The following is a 21,155-nucleotide window of genomic DNA, read 5'->3' as shown; positions in this document are numbered from 1 at the left end:
TCAGACTCACAAAATATAGGACATTGTATTCATGACACAACCTGCATATGTCTAAGAGTTGCACTACCCTCTCTGTGCTGGCTAGTCTTGTTTGTAGTCTGCACGAGCCTTGGCTGGAGACCACAATGCAAAAATCTAACATGACCTTGTTGGTCTGCCTTTCACAAACTAACCCATCCCTCCAAATGGCTGGGTCAGGCATCTTCCCTTACTGCTCTGGTTTACACTTTAGCAGAGCTTTGAGCTTCCAAGCCTCAAAGGTGCAGCACAGGAAGACCTTGTCTGTTAAGCTTCCTGTGATCTAGAACACAGTCAAAAAGGAAAAGCAAAAAAGAATTGCATTTTGATAGGTGCACGTGAAATCGGCTGAGAAATTGTAACAACTCCAGTCTTGAGTTTTCTGTTTAAAACTTGAGAGACTATAAAAGAGAAAACCTAAGGAGGCAGGAATAAAAGAATTGTGTAAGTGGCCTGAAGCACAACGGCATAACACAGGATATGTTAAATGCTTGCTTTAGGGTAAGAGCATAGAAAACTGCAAAGCTCCACTTTCAACAAGGAGATAAGCACGTCCAGAGAAGATTTACTTGCCTCTCTGTCTATCAGTGTTACGTTTTAGCATCCCTGCCTGCAGTCAAGAGATTCCAAAGGCAAAGGATCTGATGTCAGTGCCAAAAGAGGACTCTCCTTATATATTTCTAAGCTCAAGAACAGGTTTAGTACTCTCCAGAATCAGATCCAGCTTATCAAAACACTCTCAATTCAAAGGCCTATGGAAATTGCATTTGCCATTAACATGGCTGACTTTTGAGACTAAAAAGAGCCGAAGTCCCTTTTGTGTATCTTTGGCATTTCTGTCCACACATAACCTGTGATTATTTGCCTTTGATATTATAAGACTCTAAACCAGCAGGGAATCCACTTCTTTTTTCACTAGAGCTTCAAATGTGAATAGATCACAGAAAGAGGAAGGAACAGCTGCTATTTCTTCACTCTTGGTTGGTGACAGAACTTGCATTTTATTATAGGGTTGGGATGAAAAGCTGATCTCAAAGTATATGCTCCTGGATTGGTACGTGCAGATGGACTCAGGAGCCGATACATTATCAAAATTTTTCTATCTCCGTGCTGATGTTACAGCACTTTATGCTACCAATCTGAATAATTACCTAAGGATATCACACAGTTCATAGATTTTCTCTGACTTTGATGAAAAAAAGAGACTACAGAAAAAGGCAATGTTTCCTCAGGGACAAAAAGAAGCAGCAGACATTGACCTTCAAGATGTCAAAATTATCAAAAAAACTCCCATTTCTCAGAATTATAATGAACTTCCTTTTCTTACACTGCTTTTTTTTTTTGGTTTTTTTTGTTTGTTTTTTTTTATCTCAGCTCAGAATTTATTACTGTATCAAAAAAAAAAAAGCCTTCTAAAGAGAGAGAGGATTCATTTGGGAATATTTCATCTGACATAAATATATGGCCTGAAGTAGCTGTGCTTCATCCCCTGGGTAAAAAGCAGTCCCATGTGAGATCCATTTTGTGCTTTGGGTTTGTCTTCCCTTCTTGCTGTGGGCTCTGCAGCTGGCTCTGTAGGCTTCAAACAGGAGGCCCTTGAAGAAATTTGTCTCTACTGCTGCTGCTTCTGCTGTTTTGTGGAGATGAGATTGTTCTTTCAGTGGAATCATTTATCTTTGTGATGGAGGTCCTGATTTTCAATTATACTTGGGCCACTTTGGAGCACTCCAGCAGTGTAATGGGTCTTAGAATCATCTCAGATCACATTTGTACCCTCTTTAAAGCACCTCTGCTCTGACAGAATGGTATTAGATGATTGTTGAGTACATGGGCATCAGATCTGTAATGGTTTGATTAACTGACAGCTATGTAACTGTATTTTGAAAATTACTTGAACATTAAGATGTCACAGGTAAGGATACCAGAGTAGCTGTGCCTTGGATATACCCAGTATTCATAAGTGGATCATCTGATACAGCTGCAATAGCAGCCAAGAGTGTGCCTGTGAGCAGACTAAATACAAAGTTATGCCTCATAGCATATCAGTGAAAAGGAGTGGTTGTACTGACTGATGCAGTGATGTGCTTTTGGAAGAGATTGTGGGTTGCACTGAAGGCAAAGGTACAGAGCAACAGTAGAATTTGGAAATCCTGGCTTGGCACTTAAAGCTTTTCTGGCTCCACAGTGAGATCTATGTGAACAGAAAACCCTTTCCAGATGGCAGTCACTGCTCCCCCCACCAACTTAAGTAATAAAATAAAGTGTATATTTATATTTTTATTTAAAAAATAAAAAAGGGTGGGAGTTGGCTGGTTGGATTTTCATTAAAATACTTAACTGTATGTGTATATTTGGAGATGAGTGCCCAAGATTCCAATACAGATAGTGGAGAACTGGGGCTCAATGGCTCAGTGCCATTTGAGATGCCCTTAGGCATCCTGCCTGCATCCTAGTTACCAAGTAAGAAATCTGAATGCTTCCTACAGGCCCTGTTGATATCTACCAGCACTCCACAATGTCTCAGATACCTCATGACATCTGAAATGTCAGGGATGGTATCTGTGGGCAAGATGCCCTGGTTTAACAGGTTTAATCTGATGTTAACAATGCTTAAGTAAACCAGAATCAATTTCATTGAAATAGGGTAATTAGACCTTATGAACTTAGGGCAAGAAACATCTTGGTCCTTCTCACAGAGAGACAGACCATCAGAAAAACCACACATATATACACCTCACCTTATAACTGCTCTGCCTAGCAAAACTTTAAGTGGAGCTTGTGTCTTTGTGACACATATATAATAAGAAGTAATTAGCCACAAGACACAAATCTCCAAGAAAACAAACTTTTGCAGTTGCAATACTCACAGAACTATTTATGCATCATAAGTTTCATCATAAAGGCAATGAATTTCATTGCCTTTATAAACCTAGTGCAACTTTCTCATCTGGCTCAGTACAGGATTTTCTGTTGGCTGTTAATGAACCCTGATTCCCAGAAGAAGCAGCAGTCCCTGGACATGAGAAGACACCACCATTTGACCCTGGGCATTACCCATGTACTTAATGTACCTCACTGCAGATATGCCCTAAACAAAGAGCCAACTTATAAAAATTAAAAAGCTTCTATGCTGACTACAGACAGAGCTGATCCATGCCAAGGTTTTATATCACAGATAAGCAGTGTATGAGGCACTTGTCCTCCTATTAGAATGTGAATCTATTAATATGATGCAAGTGACATTTAGGGAAATGAATAGCTCATTATTCCATAGGGGTCTCACTAAAGATAGCCTCTCCTGAGGTTGCTCAATGGCAAAGTTTGTAAGTGGATTAGTAGGAAGCATGGAGAGAATGAATGAACTTCAGTGACTGCTCCTTATAATGACTGCAGGTAATTAAAAAGACCAGTGCTATCTGGAGAATTCTACATCTAATAGTGGTCTAACAGTATTTTAAAAACATCTAATGACGGAGTTAATTGAGCTTTAGAATTCATTTAGCTGTTCCTTGCATTAACAAGTAGCTTTTATGTGATGGAGGAATTAGAAGTTAAATATTGTCTCAATAAGACTTCAAAGATGTTTCCTATTTTCTGTGTTGGCCATTATTAAATAGTAAAGTTTATGCAAATTACAGTGCCAAAGCCTTTTCAGTATGGGAAAATGTTACCCTGAAAACTCATTAACTTTCAGCCACCATGTCCACAATAAAGTACAAGACAAAATGGGTGCTGAAGGCAGTGTTACAAGCTGAGTGCCAATCCAGGCACTAAGAGGACATAGTCACGTTCAGGATGGCATTACCATTCACTGCCTTCTCCTGGGAGCTTGGTGAAGAATGAGGGGAGGCACAGTATTCACTGGTTGTCCAAATAGCAGGTGGTTTTATTTTTAACCTGGGTCTCAGTAGAACTGCATTCTCTATGTGTAAATGTTTAAAGTGGAGAGGTCAGCTGAACAGATGAGGATCTGATTTTCTTGGGTGGGATTTAGTTCATTTAACTGCTATATACCTATATCTTGGGAGTGTAATGAAGCAGACCTTTCTGAGGAAGTTCCTAAGTTCCTTAGATAGCCAAAATAAGAAAGAGAAATGGCTTTAAGGACACCTGAGAAGGTCATGTACACCTAACTCCTGAACTCAAACTTGTAAGAACTCCCTCTGGAAGTTTTTACAGTCACTGTTTGCTTGTTCCACCACGTAATGACTCTGAGCAGGTACAGGAAATCATATCAAGAACCATCAAATCAGTAATAATAACAACAATAACATGTAATTTTCCATATTTTTCTGTATCCTAAGAAAAGCTATTAAAAGCTATCCACTACAGCCATGCTGTCTCATAGACAGCCTAGTAAGCAGCAGGAAGGACACTGAACTCTGGAGGCCCAATCACACTGAGCATCAGTCAAGCTACATGTCCATGATGTACTCTTTCCAGAACCTTAGACCAATCCAAGTCCCTCAACCTGTTGCTCTGACTCCAAGGAGAAGTCAGTATTTATCTGACTGCAACTGCATATAAAAAAATAATAAAAAAAAAGCGGCTCCATTTGTTACTTTTATTTAAAATTATTATTCTCACCATCTCAAGATTCCATGCATATTTTTTCTGCTTTACTGTCATTTTTCTTTCAAAACTTGTCTGAAAATATCTGTCTTCCCACTTCTCTGTTTAATACTCCTGGTATGCTTTACCATTGCAAAACATTTTGAAACGCATTTTGCATGAAAGACACTGTCCTGAGGAAGGGCCAACTCACACTGTGCTGTTTGCATAGAGAGCATGAAGGAGGAAGAGCAATAAAAGAGCAACTTAATTACTTTGGAGCTGCGGTGCTTCCTGCTGCCACAGCCTCTGCATGAGGTCCTGACGCAGCCACCGGTGCTGGTGAGAGGGGCCTGATCTTGCTGACAGCTCTGGTGCAGCTTTACCCAAGGTCACTGAGCAGATCACAGCAAATTTACAAGTCACAAAGAGTGGCAGGACATCAGTGATTAACCCTGATGTAGCGCAGGCTAAAAAACTTACAGAAGCAGCAGTGACCTCCAAAAAGCACAAAAGCCTTTCTGCCCTGTTCCTCTTTCTGCCCTGCTCTGTCTCTTCTGCTGAACAAATCATAACCTCTTCTAGCAGAGCTGTTCACCTCCCCTTGAGAGGTGCTTTACCCAGGAAAAGAATGAAAAACCAGAGCACGGCTGCAAAAAATAATTCTCACTTCTTGCCTAAGTACATGTATCTCTTGTACCTGAACAAGCTAGGATGATATGACCTAGCCTACACTGCACGTGTTGAGATCGTGAGACACAGTGGATAGAACTGGATCTGACTTCTTACTTTCTTCCAGAGCCAAGGATTACCAGTGACTATGCCTGATGCTGTGGGGTAAACACATTCATCAGTAGGAAGCACTTAGGAATTTTCTCATTCTTCAGTAGATTAAGCTTTGAGCAAAAATCCACAAAAGTAATACAAGTCCAAGCAATCATAGCTTGTTTCCTTTGGAAAGCACTGGGTTTTTTCTGGCCAGTCCTAGCAACAACATGCCTGGCTTAGCAGCCACTTCAGCTCTGTTGCATTTGCCTTTCCTTCTGTTCTTCTCCCTGCTTGACCTTAGGAAAATTCTTGTTGTCTGTCCCAGGTTGCAATTCCACTGCTGAAATAATTGAGCTATAACAGAAACCTTTCCACTGACTTCTTTATTTTTTTCAAGATTCAAACATTTTTCTTTACCGCTTTTGGTTCTCTTATTTCCTTAGAATTTTGTACCTGGGAACTTATCAATATGCAAAACCAATGTTGAGAACTTCAATGCACCATCTGTCTCTGTTTATATCCAGTGACATCCCAGACACAGGGCTTGTACCAGAAAGTCTCTGCCACTAGTCTGAGTATACAAATAAGAAAGGTTATAGCAAAGTCTCCGTATTTTTTTCAAAATGGTTCCAGCAGGATTTTTCACCTCTAATCTAACCATTGCCAGTACTGTAGTAAGTGTCTACAACATTTCTTTCCCCACAGTTCCAACAGGCTTCGTGCGCTGTTTCCACAGAAGTTAATGTAATCAGCAAGTTCACTGTCAAATGTGCCCTTTTCTGCAGTAACTACAAGTTGAAGTGAGCCAGTGGTCTGCTTCCAGGTTAGGAATATCATCGTACTAGCTGATACGATATCCTTTTTTTGTTCATATGCCATGCATGTGACTTTCCACTCTGAAAAGCCAAACATAAAAAACCCAAACAGAAAAACAAAAAAACCACCCAAAACCCACAAAAACATTGATTTCCTTTTTCACAGGTGAAATAAGGAGCATTTTTGCCACTTGAAAGCCAAACCCACCTCTTGCATGCCTCTGCACTCACTGGTTATTATCAAGGAGAAATACGGCTCATCCTTGGGAATGATTATTCCTTTAAGCTTTTTCCTTCTTGTTCATATGTCTTGTTCCTCCAGGACTGACTGTTTCATGACATTCCAAGTCACTCTTGTACTGAAACTGTGTAGACTGTATCAAACAGAGCACGTCTCACAGAAGTGCCTCTGCAGCACTTTATGGACTGCACAGCTCCCTAAGAGCAATTTAAAATGAAGAACAACCTTTTCCAACATCCTTTCAGAACTGCACATGGACATTAGCCAGGCACAAGACGGAGCTGCAGAGGGTGCATTAAACTCCCCATCTGCTCTTCACAGTGCTCATCGCTGGTGTCTAACACACAGTAAAGTCATTTGGCCAAAAAAAGCCATTGTGGATGAGACAAGTGTAGCAGAAGCCAGACGAACCTTTCCTTCCTCAGTGTCCATGAGAGGAAATGTGTCTAACCCAGCCAACATATTCTCAGTATTTCATTCCAGAGCATGTGATATCTGTAGGTAAGTCATTCTCCAAATGTACTAGGGAAAACAGGTTTTCTTCTCATTTACACTACCTTATTATCTCAGTTGATCTTAGCATAATTATTAATTCACTTCAGTGCACATGATGCCAGAGTACCCCTGAGGGTCTCAGCAGACAGACGAAAACTTGGCAGAGTTTTCGAAAGTCATCTGCAAGTTTCCACTCTCTAGGAAACCTCTTTTCTAACCCACTCCTTCGCCAGGTCCCCGTTACGGTGCCCGACCTGACCCCTCTGAAGGAGCCCTCATTTCCCACCGGCAGCTCTGCCCGGTGGGATACGAACTTAATATGGGATTGTTTTTCTTAAGGGACCAGCCCCGGCTCGTTTCAGGGGTGCATGCTGCGCGACAGCCGTGGGACGGTAAGAGCCAGGTGTCTATGGGGGTTTGTACGATGCCCGTGACTTCCATCCCCTCCCGCCGGTGAGGGGGGGGCTGGCCCCACTTGCAGGTGAGGGCAGCGCCTCTCCCGGGCTCTCACCGAGGGCGCTTTCGGCCGGCCCCAGGCCCCGGCCCAGCACAGACCGGCCGGTCCGGGGCGCTGGGGCCGCCCCGCCCGCCGCGGCCCCGCAGCCCTGCCCGGGAGCGGCGGGGACGGGCGAGGGGCGGGCCGGGGGCGGCGCTGCCTCGGCGGCCGTGCGGGACGGAGCGGGGCCGGGGCTGGAGCCGCGCCGGGGAGCGGGGACAGGAGCGGAGCTGCCCCAGCGGGGCGGCTGCGGGGAGGGAGGTGCCGGGCTGTGCTTGAACCGGAGCATCCCGAGCCGGAGCATCCCGAGCCGGAGCGTCCCGAGCCGGAGCATCCCGAGCCGGAGCATCCCGAGCCGGAGCATCCCGGCGGCGTCGGCCGTCTGCTTTTCGAGGGAGGTCGAGGCTGCGGGTGTGGGGTGTTTTGTTCCGCCCCTGCCCCTCGGGCGGTGCGCGTTGCTGGTGCTCTCGGAGCGAGGCGGCCGAGCCGCCCGGTGGCCGAGCGCTGCTGCCCGCCCGCTCCCGGCGCCGGGGCCGCTCGCTCCCGCTGTCCGGCGCCGAGCCGCGCCGGCTGAGGCGGGTCCCGCCGCGTCCCCGGAGGCTTTGGGAAGCTGCCGAGAGGCCTGGAACAGCTCCCGCCGTGCCTCGTCCGTGGAGCTGCTCCGAGGGAGCATCCTCAGCGGTTTGCCCGTCCTGTGCTGTAACCAAGGGCATTTGATTTTCACAAGCGTTTAAGCGAGGTATGTGTTTTGTGGCCTGTGCTTGATCTTTCACAAACGTCTTTTGGAAAGAACCTGTATTGAGCCTAACTCACTTCGCGGGTTGGCGGAGTGCTTGAATTGAACGAACGCTCCTTGGGTTCGGAGAAATTGCTTTCGGTGGAAGCAAAAAGGGGAAAGCTCTGGGAGAGCGTGGGGACAGCGCGGGGCTGCACAGCTTCTGGAAGGAGGGATGCGGAGAGAAGGGAGATGCACGGGCTGGTGTCTTTTGCTGAAAGATGCTGCAGCCCAGGGCTGTGATAGCGCAGACCATTGGGTCATCACTGTGCAAGCAAATTCTTGGCTCAGCGGGCATGAGCACAGACTGCCACCCGTGTGCTCTTCCACATTGTTTGCAGAAAGATGACGGGGAGAGGATTGCTCCCTCTGCAAATAAATTGTAACGTGCCTGTCCAATGTAGTGTGAGAAGAGCTGAGCTCAGACAGCACAGCATGGAAAAAAAACAGAGGATGGGTGCACAAAAATCTGCCATTTGCAAGCACTTAAAAGCTGCAGGCTGTTTCAACATCACCTTGGTAGATGTAATAAAGTTTGAAACAGAAATCAAGTGAAGCAAATTCTTCCTACCCTTGCAGATAGAGGGAAATTGTGAAAATTGTGGTAAAGGGCTGAGAATTTGCCATGCCGATTAACATTTATATAAGCAAAGACAATTAGGAATGCATACTAGCTATTATTAAATTAATTCTTAACAAAATTAATTCTTAGCAGAATGGGAGAAAGATGAATAGGAGAAATGTGTAAAACCTGGACCATATAACATGCATACAGTGCTGGCAGTTTTATTATGGTAAGGGATCCAGCTGGAGTGTCATGTCCGTTTCCTTGTAATTTTACTTTTTACAGTAATTTTGAACCCACTCTTTAACTTTCCTGTGCCTGAGCAGACCGAAACAAAAGGCACCCTGAAACCACCAGCCGCCTTCTCTCTGCTATTAGGTCTAGAAGGGCTCACTCCCCTTAGGGATGGTTTCTGGTTGTCGTGTTTCCACAGCTTTCCTGTGCTCTGGCACACAGGCCGACCTGCCTGCAGGCTGCTACTTGCTATATCCAGTATGTGTGCTTTGCTGTCAACAGGATGCATCCTGCAGGACCTGGAACTGCTGGGGAAGGGGTGTTGGGCTACTCAGCATCCAGGTTTAATCTGGTACTATCACCATGTATGTATGTGAATATATTTGGCTTAGGAAGTTACCGCCATGGGCATTTTTTCAACCTTTTCAGCTGTAAAAGGCTGAACTGGGATAACTCACCTCAGCCAAGTGTCTTTGTTCATGATTGAGTCTTACTGGGGCAGTGCAAATTTTAAGTTGTATTCTGTAAATTCCCCATCAGAGGCAGGAAGCAACGGATGCAGGATTCCTCCTTGCACCCCATCTACACAGAAGCAGAAGAGGAATTATCTCAACGACAGAGTACATTCAGAAGATGCTGAAAAATCTGATGTTTCTGATAGGTCTGAGACTTGGAATCTAAATACTAAAAAGTCAGTATGTTTTCACATCTACCTCCTGCACTCTTTTGCAAGCAGTCCTCCCCCTGTGTCTTCATGACTGCGGTTGCCTCCTTTTCCTGGCTTGCACAGAGGAAATCCTGTTACGACACAGTCGATCCATGGCGCTGCTGCAAAACCCATCTCTTAGCCTGCCACTTCATCTGCATCTCCCCTCTTTGTCAGTCCTTCTGCTGCTCCCCCTTTCCTCCTGCATCGGACACGTCGGTCTGAGGCTTTGCTTTCAAGTGTCCTTGACAGTCACCCTGTACATGATGTACCAAGTCTCCTGTTTTCCCAAGATGTACTCCTGGGTTTTGATCAGCCTGTGCTCTCAGCATCTTTCTTCCTCACGCCATCATCTTTGCATTCCTCCAAGCTTCACCTTGTGCTTACTTGTAGCTTCATTTAAGCACTTTGTCCATCACTTATTTTATTTCCTTGAAATGTCCCAGCACATTTGCTTTAGTTTGATGCCTCCAGCAGCTGTTTGGTGAGATGCTAAGACAATCCCTTACCTGTGCTGTCTCCATCCCTGCAACTGGAATTACTCTGCACTGGAGCACAACAGTGTCCCCTAAAGCTAGGACATCTGAGAGGCAGGTGTTGAACAGATCACTCTATCTAGCACCAGCAGAAACTCTCCTTCCATAGCCTACATTATCCTGACTTGCTCTTTTTTGGCATTTCAGGTGCAACCCTGCCCCCTTATGCTTGCACAGCACAGCGTGGCTCGCTGCAGCTCCCTTTGCAATCGTGTTGTCTCTTTGCCTAAGTTGTTGCAGGCTGTTTGGCAAACAGGGACCATATGTGAGTATTAGGCACACAGATATGCCATGGTTTCTTGTCAGGAGAGGGCATGCATGCAGCCCGTGTCACTAAAATAAGGAATGGTGTGAGGGATAGGGATCTTCTGTTCCAGCAGTGGGGGGAAACAGAGAATCAAAGGAGAAGGGTGATTTCCGACTTTTCTTGGTAAAGCATGCTGAGGAACCCGAGTCAAGAGGAACAGTTACAGTGAGCAGAGTTACTGTGATAACACATATGTGCCTAAAACTCCCTTGACATTTAAGTGTACAGGATGTAATTGCTACTGAATCTGCATTTTTTGGGAGAGAAAAAAAAATAATCTGAAAATGATGCATGAACAGGAATTTCTGTTAAACCAAGTGTAAAAAATTTTGTTCTAGCTTTATATTTTGACAAGGTTCTCAGGAAGGTTAAAATGAAATCTTCTTGACATTTTTGGGTGTGATATGAATTTATAAAATTTGTGATTTATAAAAATGTGTGATTTATACCTGGGGATTTTATAAAATATATTGAAATCAGTATATCAGCTGAATTTTGCAATAGGAAAGTGTTTTCTTATTGTTCAGGATTCTACTTCCTGGGTCGCAGCTTCATTAGTTTAGGACCAATAGCCATTGACTAGCAAAGTTGAAGGGCACTTACTGCTCAGCAGAGCTCCTTGCTGTAGTCTGCCCAGGATTCTCCTGAGACAGGAGTGGACGTGCCTGCATGGAGTGTGGGAGATGAGGGCTCTCAGGTAGGCTGGTGCGTGCAGCCACGTCATCGGCATCGGGCAGGAGGATGTGCTGCAGCTCTGGGAGAGACAGTAGAGACCTTAAATCCATTCTGTTCCAGATTTAGCCACGCTTTGTCCTAAAGGGACAAAGATGAAGGGGATATGTATGATATTTTTGAGGGGTTTTTTCCCCCCTCTACCTGAAGCTGAATCTGAGGGTCTAAGCACTGCAAGTTTTTAGTTTCACACATGAGAGTGATGGAAAATGAAAGCAAGCTCTGATAGCAAGAACTGCTTGCCCTGGAATTTGGTGTTTTATCTAGTAGGTTTTGGTCTGAATAAACAAGGTGCAGGAGCTGAAGCACTGCCCCATGAGAAGTGTGGTGGCTTCAGGAAGGGCAAACACAGAGCAAAATCACTCCACTGCCCTGGCCACTTGGCCTCAGTTGTGGAGTCCAGTGCTGCTCTGCCTGTGTCAAATAAAAAAGCTGGTTATTGGGAGCCCGTGTGAAGAGTCAGGTGTGAAGTAGCAAAACTTAATTAACTTTTGCTTGTTCAGAGATTAATTACATCACTGCTCTGCCACACACACACACACACACACACACACACACACACACACGTGTGCTGGATGGAATCTCCTGAGAGGCTTATCAGTTGGTGGGATGCTCCACACAGCCTTTGGAAAGAAGGGGTGGCAGGAATGGGATGATTCAACCATGAAAGAAAGCAACAAGGCAGAAGCAGTTGAAATACTTTCATATACTTGTTTCACTGAGGAAAATGGGTTTTAATGGAATTTTCATTTCTCATTAAGCAGCCATTCCACACTACACTAAATTTTCTGTTCAATCAAAACTCCCAAATCAGATGTTGCAATAAGTCAATCAAGAAGCCATTACACAAAACACAGAAATTAAGGATTCCTGGCACCTGCTGGTTTCTCCTCTTCCCTGGCTAACCTTGCCCTGGACCTCCTTTCCAGCTGGGCACCTGGGTTCTGTCACTTTGACAGTAACACCTTAGTGGCTGTTTTTGACTGTAGATGTCAATTACGAAGATTTAAAGCCGTTATGGGCAACCAAATGGCTTCATGTCTTCTCTGCCTGATCACCCACTGTCATCAAACTTTAGGAGCTCAGATCTCTGGGTTGAATTTGGCTGAGAGTGGCAACAAAAGTTATTCAGAGTGGCAATAAGGGGAATTAATTTGGGATGGACACCAAGAAATCAAATACAACCCATCACTGTGGTCAGCAAAGAGTGGGCTGTTGAGTTTGGGATGGGTTTTTTCAGCAACCTATATTTTTTCACAAGAAATTTTCCAAACAAAAAAAAAAAAAAAGAAAGAAAAATTTTAACAAACCAGCACAGGAAGGATACTGATTTCCTTGGTGACTGTGTCCTTTGGGTGAGATTCAGATTGATGGTCTCATTGGAGGCTAGACCAGGAGGGTTCCATTTCTCTACCTAAGGTCTCAGAGGCACAGCAGTGAGACTCCTTACCCCTCTCCAGGTCCTGAGACACACAGGGAACAGATAGATTCCTACTCCTTGCATATTTTACTGGCACAGTGAATGAATACGCTGTTTGGGGCCAATCCTTCTGTAGACTACTGCTGCAGCTGAAACAGTAAAAATAGCAGTGAGGGACATTAGAGTGGTGCAGGAGGATGAAGGGCTATGGGATACAATTGTCTATGGCAAGGGGTCTTCTGAAGATAAGCTTGTTGATGTTCTGGTCCAAGTATTTCTCTGTTCTTCAAAGATAATTAAAAGCTCTGCCCTCCCTGCCTCACTGTGAGGTGTTTTCCATTTGAATATGAATGCCTGCATGTAGGAAGCCTGGAGGATGTCTTGTGTTTTTCAGTTCATGTTTAATCAGCCCAAGACTTGGTAGGCTCTGGTTCCCTTGCCTGGCTGGAGATTGTGGCACTGTCATATTGAATGAAGGGCTAGACTGGCAAAGTGCTCTGTGTATCTGGGGGGAAATGGACTAACAAAGATTCTAGCAAGAAAAATAGAGCAAAATAATTTGTATTTGCCTTGGTTGAAGATACAGACCTGTTGCAGAGATCTATGCCACTTTCCCCCAGTAAAGAAATAAAGGGGAGGAAAAGGGTCTCTGCTACAAGCAGACAAAACTGAGTGGCATAGGGTAGAGCTCTTGGCTGTGTGAGGCATTTGCCAGAGCAAACACATACAGTGGCTGCTGTACCCCCCCTCCATCCTGTACCACATCTCCCTCAGCCTCAGAAGCAGTTCTGGACAAGGTGACAAGGGTGAAAGCCCTCACATCCAGAGCATATGCTGGGTCCATCTCTGGGACAGCTGACTTTGGGGTTCACCTACAGCCTCCTACCTCTCCTTCACAAAGAGTTGTTCAAGAAGCTGTCTGACTCCCTTTGGGTGGAACATTAGTATAGTCAGTGTTATCAAAACATTTGGATTTCAACAATACTGTCTTCTAACAGATGCACTAGATAATTTTCTTTATTGAACTTGGAGAGGCTTCAACCAGAAGTGATTCAGTGACTGAAGGGATGAAAGCAGCACAACAGTGCATCAGCATCCATCCCCAGAGATCTGCTTCTCTAATGCAGTCAAACCAAATGTGCTGAAGGGGCAGAGCTCTAAGGTGTACAATGATTGTGAAAGTGCCTTTTCTTTCCCAGAGGGGAAAATCTGTCTAAGAGTGGCCCCTCTCCTGCTTTAATCTGTATCATTTGGGACTGTTTCTTCATACACAAGAAATTTACTTTATTAAAAAACAATTCAGGGGGTATGTTTTCATTTTAGGTATTGAATGCATGTAGCACACAAAATTCTTCTAGCTATTCTTGTGCATATAACATATTCAGCTTGGATATTTCAGGTATGTGAAAATTTAAACTGCAGATAGTTGGAAATAAAGAGAATGAATAAATAATAGTGTGTAATCCAAAAGACCTGATTCCTGGCAGGAGTCCTTAGGGTATAATGTGAAATGAATTGGAGAGCAGATATTGTGCTCTAGTGCTTAAAAAGGTGCCAGGGGACAGATGTCTGTCTTGGTCCTGGAGCACAAGGCAGAAGAAGAGAAAGCTATTATCAAAGCCTGCCTGTAAAGCAGAGTTCAGGATCGTGGTTTTGATACTGTACATGCCGTGCTGTAACTGGGCAGCAGAAGGATGTTGTTAACAGGAATAAAACACAAGCCAGGATTCCAGTTGCTTTGGGGGTTTTTTTGTCTGAAATTTCTGCCAGTAAGAGCAGTCAAAATTCAGCACTTGTCCTTCCTTTATTTTATTATTATTATTGTAGTTATTACTAAACTCTTCCACTTTAATTTGCTTTTTTATAGGGGCTTTTCTCAGCATGCAGTTGCTTTAGATTTGGGCGTGATCACCAGCCACATCCTCCGCATTGGACATTCAGCTTTTATTTCCAAACCTTCTTCCTGCTTGTAAGTGTTTTATTCTTTCTCCTTGCTCATTTTTCTTTTACTTTTAAAGACCAGATTTAACTCATGGGTTCTGGGACTGATCCCAGGTCATGATGTCTTTGATTTACATTGATATAAATGACTCTATAATCCACAGATCCATGGGAAATGTAAATTAGAGAATCATTGGAGACCATCTGAATTAATCTAAGTATCCTAATGGCTCAGAGGGTTTCCTTTTTCCAGCCCCACACAAACCCCCAAACAAAATATAACTTGATTTTAATCTGCAACCACACCATCTGGGTACTTGTCATCTTGGATTTTCAAAGACATAAATTTATATAATATTAAATCATAATAAAAAAATGAAATTAGATCATAAATTAAAAGGAAAACTTTTCTTGTGGCAGGAAATAGTTTTTCTTCTCCTGACTCCTTTATCGAGTCTGTTGGCAATTGATCCTGTTTCCCAGGCAGAGTGGAAAAGGGATTCTCTGCTCCTGGAAAGTCTATCTGTAATGGGAAAAAGAAGCATGCTACTTACTTGTGGTCTTTCAATTGCCAAAGGCATGTATCTAAGAAGAAGTATTAAGGATCATATTCTTGGTAAACTCCAAGCTAAAAGTCATTTTTTTTTGCCTTTCCTACCTACATTTTCAATGAAATAAAATGTTGCTCACATATTTTTTTCTGCCTAGAGCTACTGTCTTATTTAGTTGCATGATATTAAACTGCTACAATTTTCCAGTCTAGAGCATTTTGCCTTTCAAGGCTGAAGCATTCCTGGTACGTAAAACTCATTCAGTCCTTTAGCATGAGCATGTAAACATATTTTTTTTGGCATTAAATATTTTGTGTTACATGTTTGCTGGAAGGGCAATATTGGTAATATAGGAAGGAAATAAGTGTAGAAAACAAAGGTGGTGCGGGGGAAGATGAAAGAATTAAACCAGGAACTCCCTGGCCTTCATACATATATCAATCTAGTGAAAACTTGCTGCCAGCCTTTGGAACCAATTAGTATGATAGCAGAACTTGGGAGGGGGGCAACACATCTTCAGGGATGAGATGAGTAAGTCTTATCTTAGAACTGGCATCACCATATTGCCTGGGAAGCTGCACAATCTCCCTCCTGCTCTTCCCGCCCTGTTACAGCATATTGAAGTTTGGCCAGAAAAGGGACCTCTCAGTTGTAACTATGCTAAAGGCAAATTAAGATCTCATCTGTTAGGAGATGTTTACAATAAGGGCTTTCTAGGATACCTTCTACCTGCAAAGAAACAGTTCATAGGAGATTATGACAAAAGTGTTAGTTTATGTAATGTACAAACACTGATTTTCCTTGATGTCAATTTGTCTCTCTGCTTAAACATTTTGAAGACACTGAAACAGCCAAGGTATTTCTCAGCTTGTAGTCACAAAAAATACAGGAAGAACCAAGAAAACAAAGTGCTGGTGGAATAGGAGTTGTTGTCTTCACCTGTGAAAGGTGTTTATACCAAGGAGATGAATGAAGAAACAATGCACAGCTGAGAGAATATACCAAAGTAGTGGCTCTGGTTGAAAAGCCAGGATGTACAAATGACACTGTGTATCTAGGAGAGCATTTCCTTTTGTGCCAATCCTCATGTTTGAGGACCACAGTAGCAGAACAAAGTTTTGCTATTTTTTACATCTAAAACCAGCTGAATGTGGAGGCAGAGTCTGTGCCTTCTTAGACTAGCAAATTGTTTTACAGAAATGTGTGAACCTTCTAGGCAGATTGCCCAGCAGAGCAGCAAGGCTGTGTAACAATGGAGGAATAGCTGCAGGGAGACTCATCCATAGTCAGAAAGGCAGAGTATGATCTGGGGCTTTCAGCAGTGAGGCTGGACTGGAGGACTCAGGGAGCCTCCTCAAGCCCTGTCCTGGCATTGCAGAGGTGCCTCTGACAAAATAATCCAGATCCCACTACACCACGAAATCTGAGTCCCCCAGCAGACAGGTGCCAGTTCTGCTGTCCCAGGAGTTTTCAGGAGTGGTTAATTGGAATGCTGGCTCCTGTCAGACAGAGTTCTCCATCTGCAGTCATTCAGGAACAATACTTGCAATTCATTCTTTGCTTTAAACTAACTCAGCTTTCCAAAAACAGATGAGGGAAAGGCAGGGACCACTACAGAATGTGAAAGCTTTACCTCCATTGTTCATTTCCTGGGTCAGTTTACAGCTCTCAGAAAGACAACGGATTTATTGCAGTTTATCAGCTTTGCCATTATACTTGGAAGTCAGTGGCAAAATTCCCAATCATTTTCTGGGACTAGGTTTGGGCTAAGTGTTATGATATTGTATTTAGTTTTCAGAAATTAAAAAAATAAAAAATAAAAAATAAAATTACCTCTCAAGAAGGTGAAGCTGCCATCTGATTCTCTGGGGGTTATTTCTTCAGAAGGATCAGAGTAAGAGAGACAAGCAGTTCATGGCACTTACCTTCTTCTCCCAGCAGAAGCAGGAACCTGAGCTGAAGTGGTTGCTGTGGTGCTCTGAATAAAACTACCCATGGTTTCATTTGGAATCAGAGTTAACAGTGTCTCTGATCTATACTGCAAAATACTCATTAAAAATAGCCTGGGTGATGCTGTAAGACCTGTAAGAGATCTGATTTAGCAAAACACTCACATCTCTGCTTAACTGAGGTCCTGAATAGTTCCATTCAATACCATAAATTTTCCACTAACTTCAAAAAAATTCCCAAAAATGCCAAAGTTATTCCTCATACCAGGGTCAAGTGCTAGTAGTAAAAGCAGAATGTAGCAGATTTCAAATTTGTGAAAAATTTAAAGGCTTTCAACTTCTGCCATGTTAAAGAATTCATGTGAATTAATTCCTTAAGTTATTATAGAGCAATTCAATTAATAATGGATCTGATTTTCATTATGACAAGTAATTAAGAATGAACATCTTCTATATCAAAGCCTATCTTTTAAAAAGGATAAATTAGCTATAACACATTTAACTATTTCCAGAACATGAAATGAATGCATATTGTTCCATTAGTTAATTTTATATCACTAAATTAAGGACAGTTCAAAAGGAGTATAATCTCATAAGGTTCTCTCTTTGTTCAGTCTGTTGTGACTTATTTCACAAGGTACAACACATATGGTTTCCTGTGGAGCTAAATACTATTAGGGTTACAAAATGGTTTTAGTTTAGTATATCTTTTGCGTCACTATGAGTTATATACAACAACAGTAGGAATATTTTTTTCTGGTATTTGCAGATGCAGTTTTATACTCCTGCATATCTTGCAGGCTATTGGGATGTTTAACACCACTGAAAGCTCCACGATAAAACAACAGACACACTAAATAAACAATAGAACAACATCTGGAATGTAATCTTTGGTCCAAAGCCCTTAGATAGTCCTCTCACGCTTGCTGGGCTGGCAGGGCTCCCCATTGCTTGGGATTTTGCTTGTAGGTGTCAGAAACTGCATCACTCCACTGAAACACGCCTGCCATTGAGATCTCCATGGCAGAATTACAACGAGGTACAATTTGACATTTGAAACCATTCAAAACACTTCAGAAATACACAGTAAGAAAGCAAGTCTGGCAGATTTTCTAATTCTGGGTACCTCTGGCAAGACACTGTGGAGTAAGTAGCTAATGGATTCATCATCGACATGATGTTGAGTGGCTTTGCTCATCTAGGTTGAGGAGCTGAATTTTTGAGAATGGGTTTCATTACTTGATTAGATTTTTCATCACAAGATAAATTCCAGTGGATTCCAATACCTCTGTAATACAAAGTACATTTTTGATTGTGCTGTTCTGCAATAAAACAAGCCATGGTTGGGAAGAGACGATTTTAATCTATTTTTAATCTATTAGGATTCAGTAGGATTTCTCCTAATCCCTGCATTTTGGAAAATTGAGATATAAAGATAATTGCCAGCTAATTCTTTAAGAATTGCATCTTTGAGCTAAGAAATGTAACTCTTAAGACCTAAATTATATCAGGTGCACATTATCTGCTAGTAAATTAAACTTACATTATTTTTTTTTTCCCCCCATGTAGTTCTGAAGAATAAAATCTTAAATTGTCCTGGGCTCGAGCAGTAAAGGAAAAATTCACTCACTGGCTGACTTGTCATCTCACCATTGTGATGGAAAAATGCTCCCTTAAAATAAACCCTTTTTATGCCACTAAACCTGCTTTTGAATACAAGATCTGTTGCAATTTTTAAAACACAAACCCAATAATGTCAGAACCCGACCCTTCGTCTGGATTTGTGGGAAACATGGAAAATGGGACTTTCCTGGAGCTGTATCCCACATCCCTTTCAACTTCAGTGGATTCATCTCCCGGCCGTTTATCCAACGTCTATGTCTATGTTTCTATATTCCTTAGTCTCTTAGCTTTTCTCCTTTTGCTACTCATCATTGCACTTCAGAGGCTGAAAAACATAATTTCTTCCAGTTCCTCCTACCCGGAATACAATAGTGACGCTGGAAGCTCGTTCACTAATTTAGAGGTTTGTAGTATTTCTTCCCAGCGCTCTGCTCTCTCAAACCTTTCTTCATGAAAATAAATGAAAGGAAACACACAGGGAATGGAAGAGCTTTGTCTAGCTTCTTGGAGAAGTAGTGCATGTAACATTTGCCTTAGAAGACTACTATCAAGAGGTGTTTTTAAAAGTTTCCTTGTTTTTTTCCCCTTTAACTAATTTGCATTTTGGACAACGGATAATGATACCTGATCATCATTTCTTGCCTGTAATAGTGATGCTGTCTGTTTCTCACACATAGACGGTGTTCATTAAGAGTATTCCTGCCATATTGTAATACTGTTCTAACTGGATGTGTCATTTCTCTGCTCTAATTGTGACCCCTTCCCTGGTCTTGTGTCAGCAATATGCTGACTATTTTTCTTTTCCTTTTTTAATTATATAAGCACTTCTGGATGAAATCCCTGTTGCTAAAGTACAAAAAAATCTGCTTAAATTATGAATATTGGGACAATTTAAAGTTGTTGATTATTTCCTTTCTTACTTTTTAATTTTCACATATTTTTCAGTATTTATTGATGTTTATAAAACACAACTAATTCCTGAAGAACGTTGTTTTTGTTTATTTGTACTCCTGTCTTGTTCTGTATGAAGTCTGTATTTCAGTTTTTGAGTCTCTTTGGTTAACTGAGTAAAGCGACTACAATAACAATTCTCATGGTTGAAGGTGTGGAGGTATTTTTGCAGTTGCATCTCATTATCTCATTTGCCTAATGACATGTTCCTCCAGGGGGCAGCTTTTGCTGCTGAATCATAAATACCACACAACTCCTTCTCATTGTTCACTGATACTGCAGCTTATTCTCCCTGGATACCAGGACAATCCAGTGGTTTCTTGTAACAGACCTGCATTCAACAAACACAGGGAGCAAGTGAAGAGCTCCTAAACCGTCCTTTAGGCACATGATGTTTGTACTCAGGTGGGCAGGGCCAGCAGGGACAGAAATTGCTTGTACTGCTGAGGACATCCTGGGCCAGGCTTTGTCCTGTGGTTTCAGAAATGCACAGTGGGTGGAGTGGGACACACAGGGATCTGCACAAGGGCCAGGGGACCTGTGCTCTGACCTGCAGGAAGTGCAAGGTGTACCTGCAGAGGGTAGGAGGGGATGGGCAGGAAAAATGGCAGCAGCTCTGCCACCCTTCCCCACCAGCATAAGGAAAGGCCAGTGAGAGGGGAAGAGAAATGGATTCACAATCTCACTCCTCTTTGCCATGCCATTTTCTGGGTTATCATTTCCCCTGCTCAAAATGTAACATGTCACTCAATTTCTGCAGTAAGGTAATAAGCAGCTTTGTGAACTGGGTCCTGTGGTCAGCTGGGCTTTAAACCAAGCCAGACATTCAAATTAGTGAAATGCCAAGTGTGACCTAATAGAACTGCAACCCCAGACTGGTGCAATGCCTTGTTGTCCTTACTGCACTGTGTGAGCACAGCTCCGTCCTGCCACCCAAGCCCATGCAAATTTTGCTCTCATGGCTGGATCCAAGTCACTGGAGAGACCTAAGAAATGGCACTGTCACTGCCATTTGTGTTACTGACGTAACACAGGCGTAACTCTGGGAGATGGGATGATCTCGGCAGCAGCAGCTGCCCTCCCCCACATGGCACCACTGCCCAGCAGGCCAAGGGGTTAGGGAACACTTCCCAAACACATTTATACCTCTTGCCAAGCTGTCCATGCTCTCATAAACAAGACAGACTCTGCCATTAACTACACAGGCTTTAAAATACGAATTTGGAAAATTGGAAAGTCTGGTGTAAATATCATCATTAGAAATGCAGCTGCTGTTGCCAAATAATACAGATGATGCTGGAGTTGGTATTCTCAATTTTTAAAAGCGGACATGTGGTATGGTAAGTGGGAATGACTTATGGTGGTCATTAGTTCCTTACAGAGGCCAAAGGACTTGCTGACTAATAATGAACGTAAGCCTGCAGATTCCGTGAGCCAAATTCGTTTGATGAACATATTTACAGCTTGGAATATTTTATTCA

At 42.9% G+C, this 21,155-nt stretch overlaps 1 protein-coding gene across 2 annotated transcripts; it reads left to right on the top strand.

Annotated features, from left to right (window-relative positions):
* The first annotated feature begins 7,573 nt into the window (after window positions 1–7,573).
* Window positions 7,574–19,813, top strand: SERTM1 (serine rich and transmembrane domain containing 1). Of its 2 annotated transcripts, XM_023918418.2 has the most exons (4): window positions 7,588–8,123; window positions 9,499–9,649; window positions 14,527–14,628; window positions 18,670–19,813. In XM_023918418.2, the coding sequence occupies exon 4, from the start codon at window positions 18,854–18,856 to the stop codon at window positions 19,175–19,177; it is 324 nt and encodes a 107-aa protein (XP_023774186.1). In that variant the 5' UTR covers window positions 7,588–8,123; window positions 9,499–9,649; window positions 14,527–14,628; window positions 18,670–18,853; the 3' UTR covers window positions 19,178–19,813. The 2 variants fall into 2 exon arrangements, with proteins under 2 accessions (XP_023774178.1, XP_023774186.1); XM_023918410.2 differs by lacking the exon at window positions 9,499–9,649 and having other exon boundaries at window positions 7,574–8,123.
* The last annotated feature ends 1,342 nt before the right edge of the window (window positions 19,814–21,155 follow it).

Source organism: Cyanistes caeruleus, chromosome 3 (genome assembly GCF_971803275.1).
Source record: "Cyanistes caeruleus chromosome 3, bCyaCae1.hap1.1, whole genome shotgun sequence".
Classification (NCBI taxonomy): Eukaryota; Metazoa; Chordata; class Aves; order Passeriformes; family Paridae; genus Cyanistes; species Cyanistes caeruleus.
Note: the sequence above shows the minus strand (reverse complement) of the source record. Positions and strands in the feature narration are given on the sequence as shown.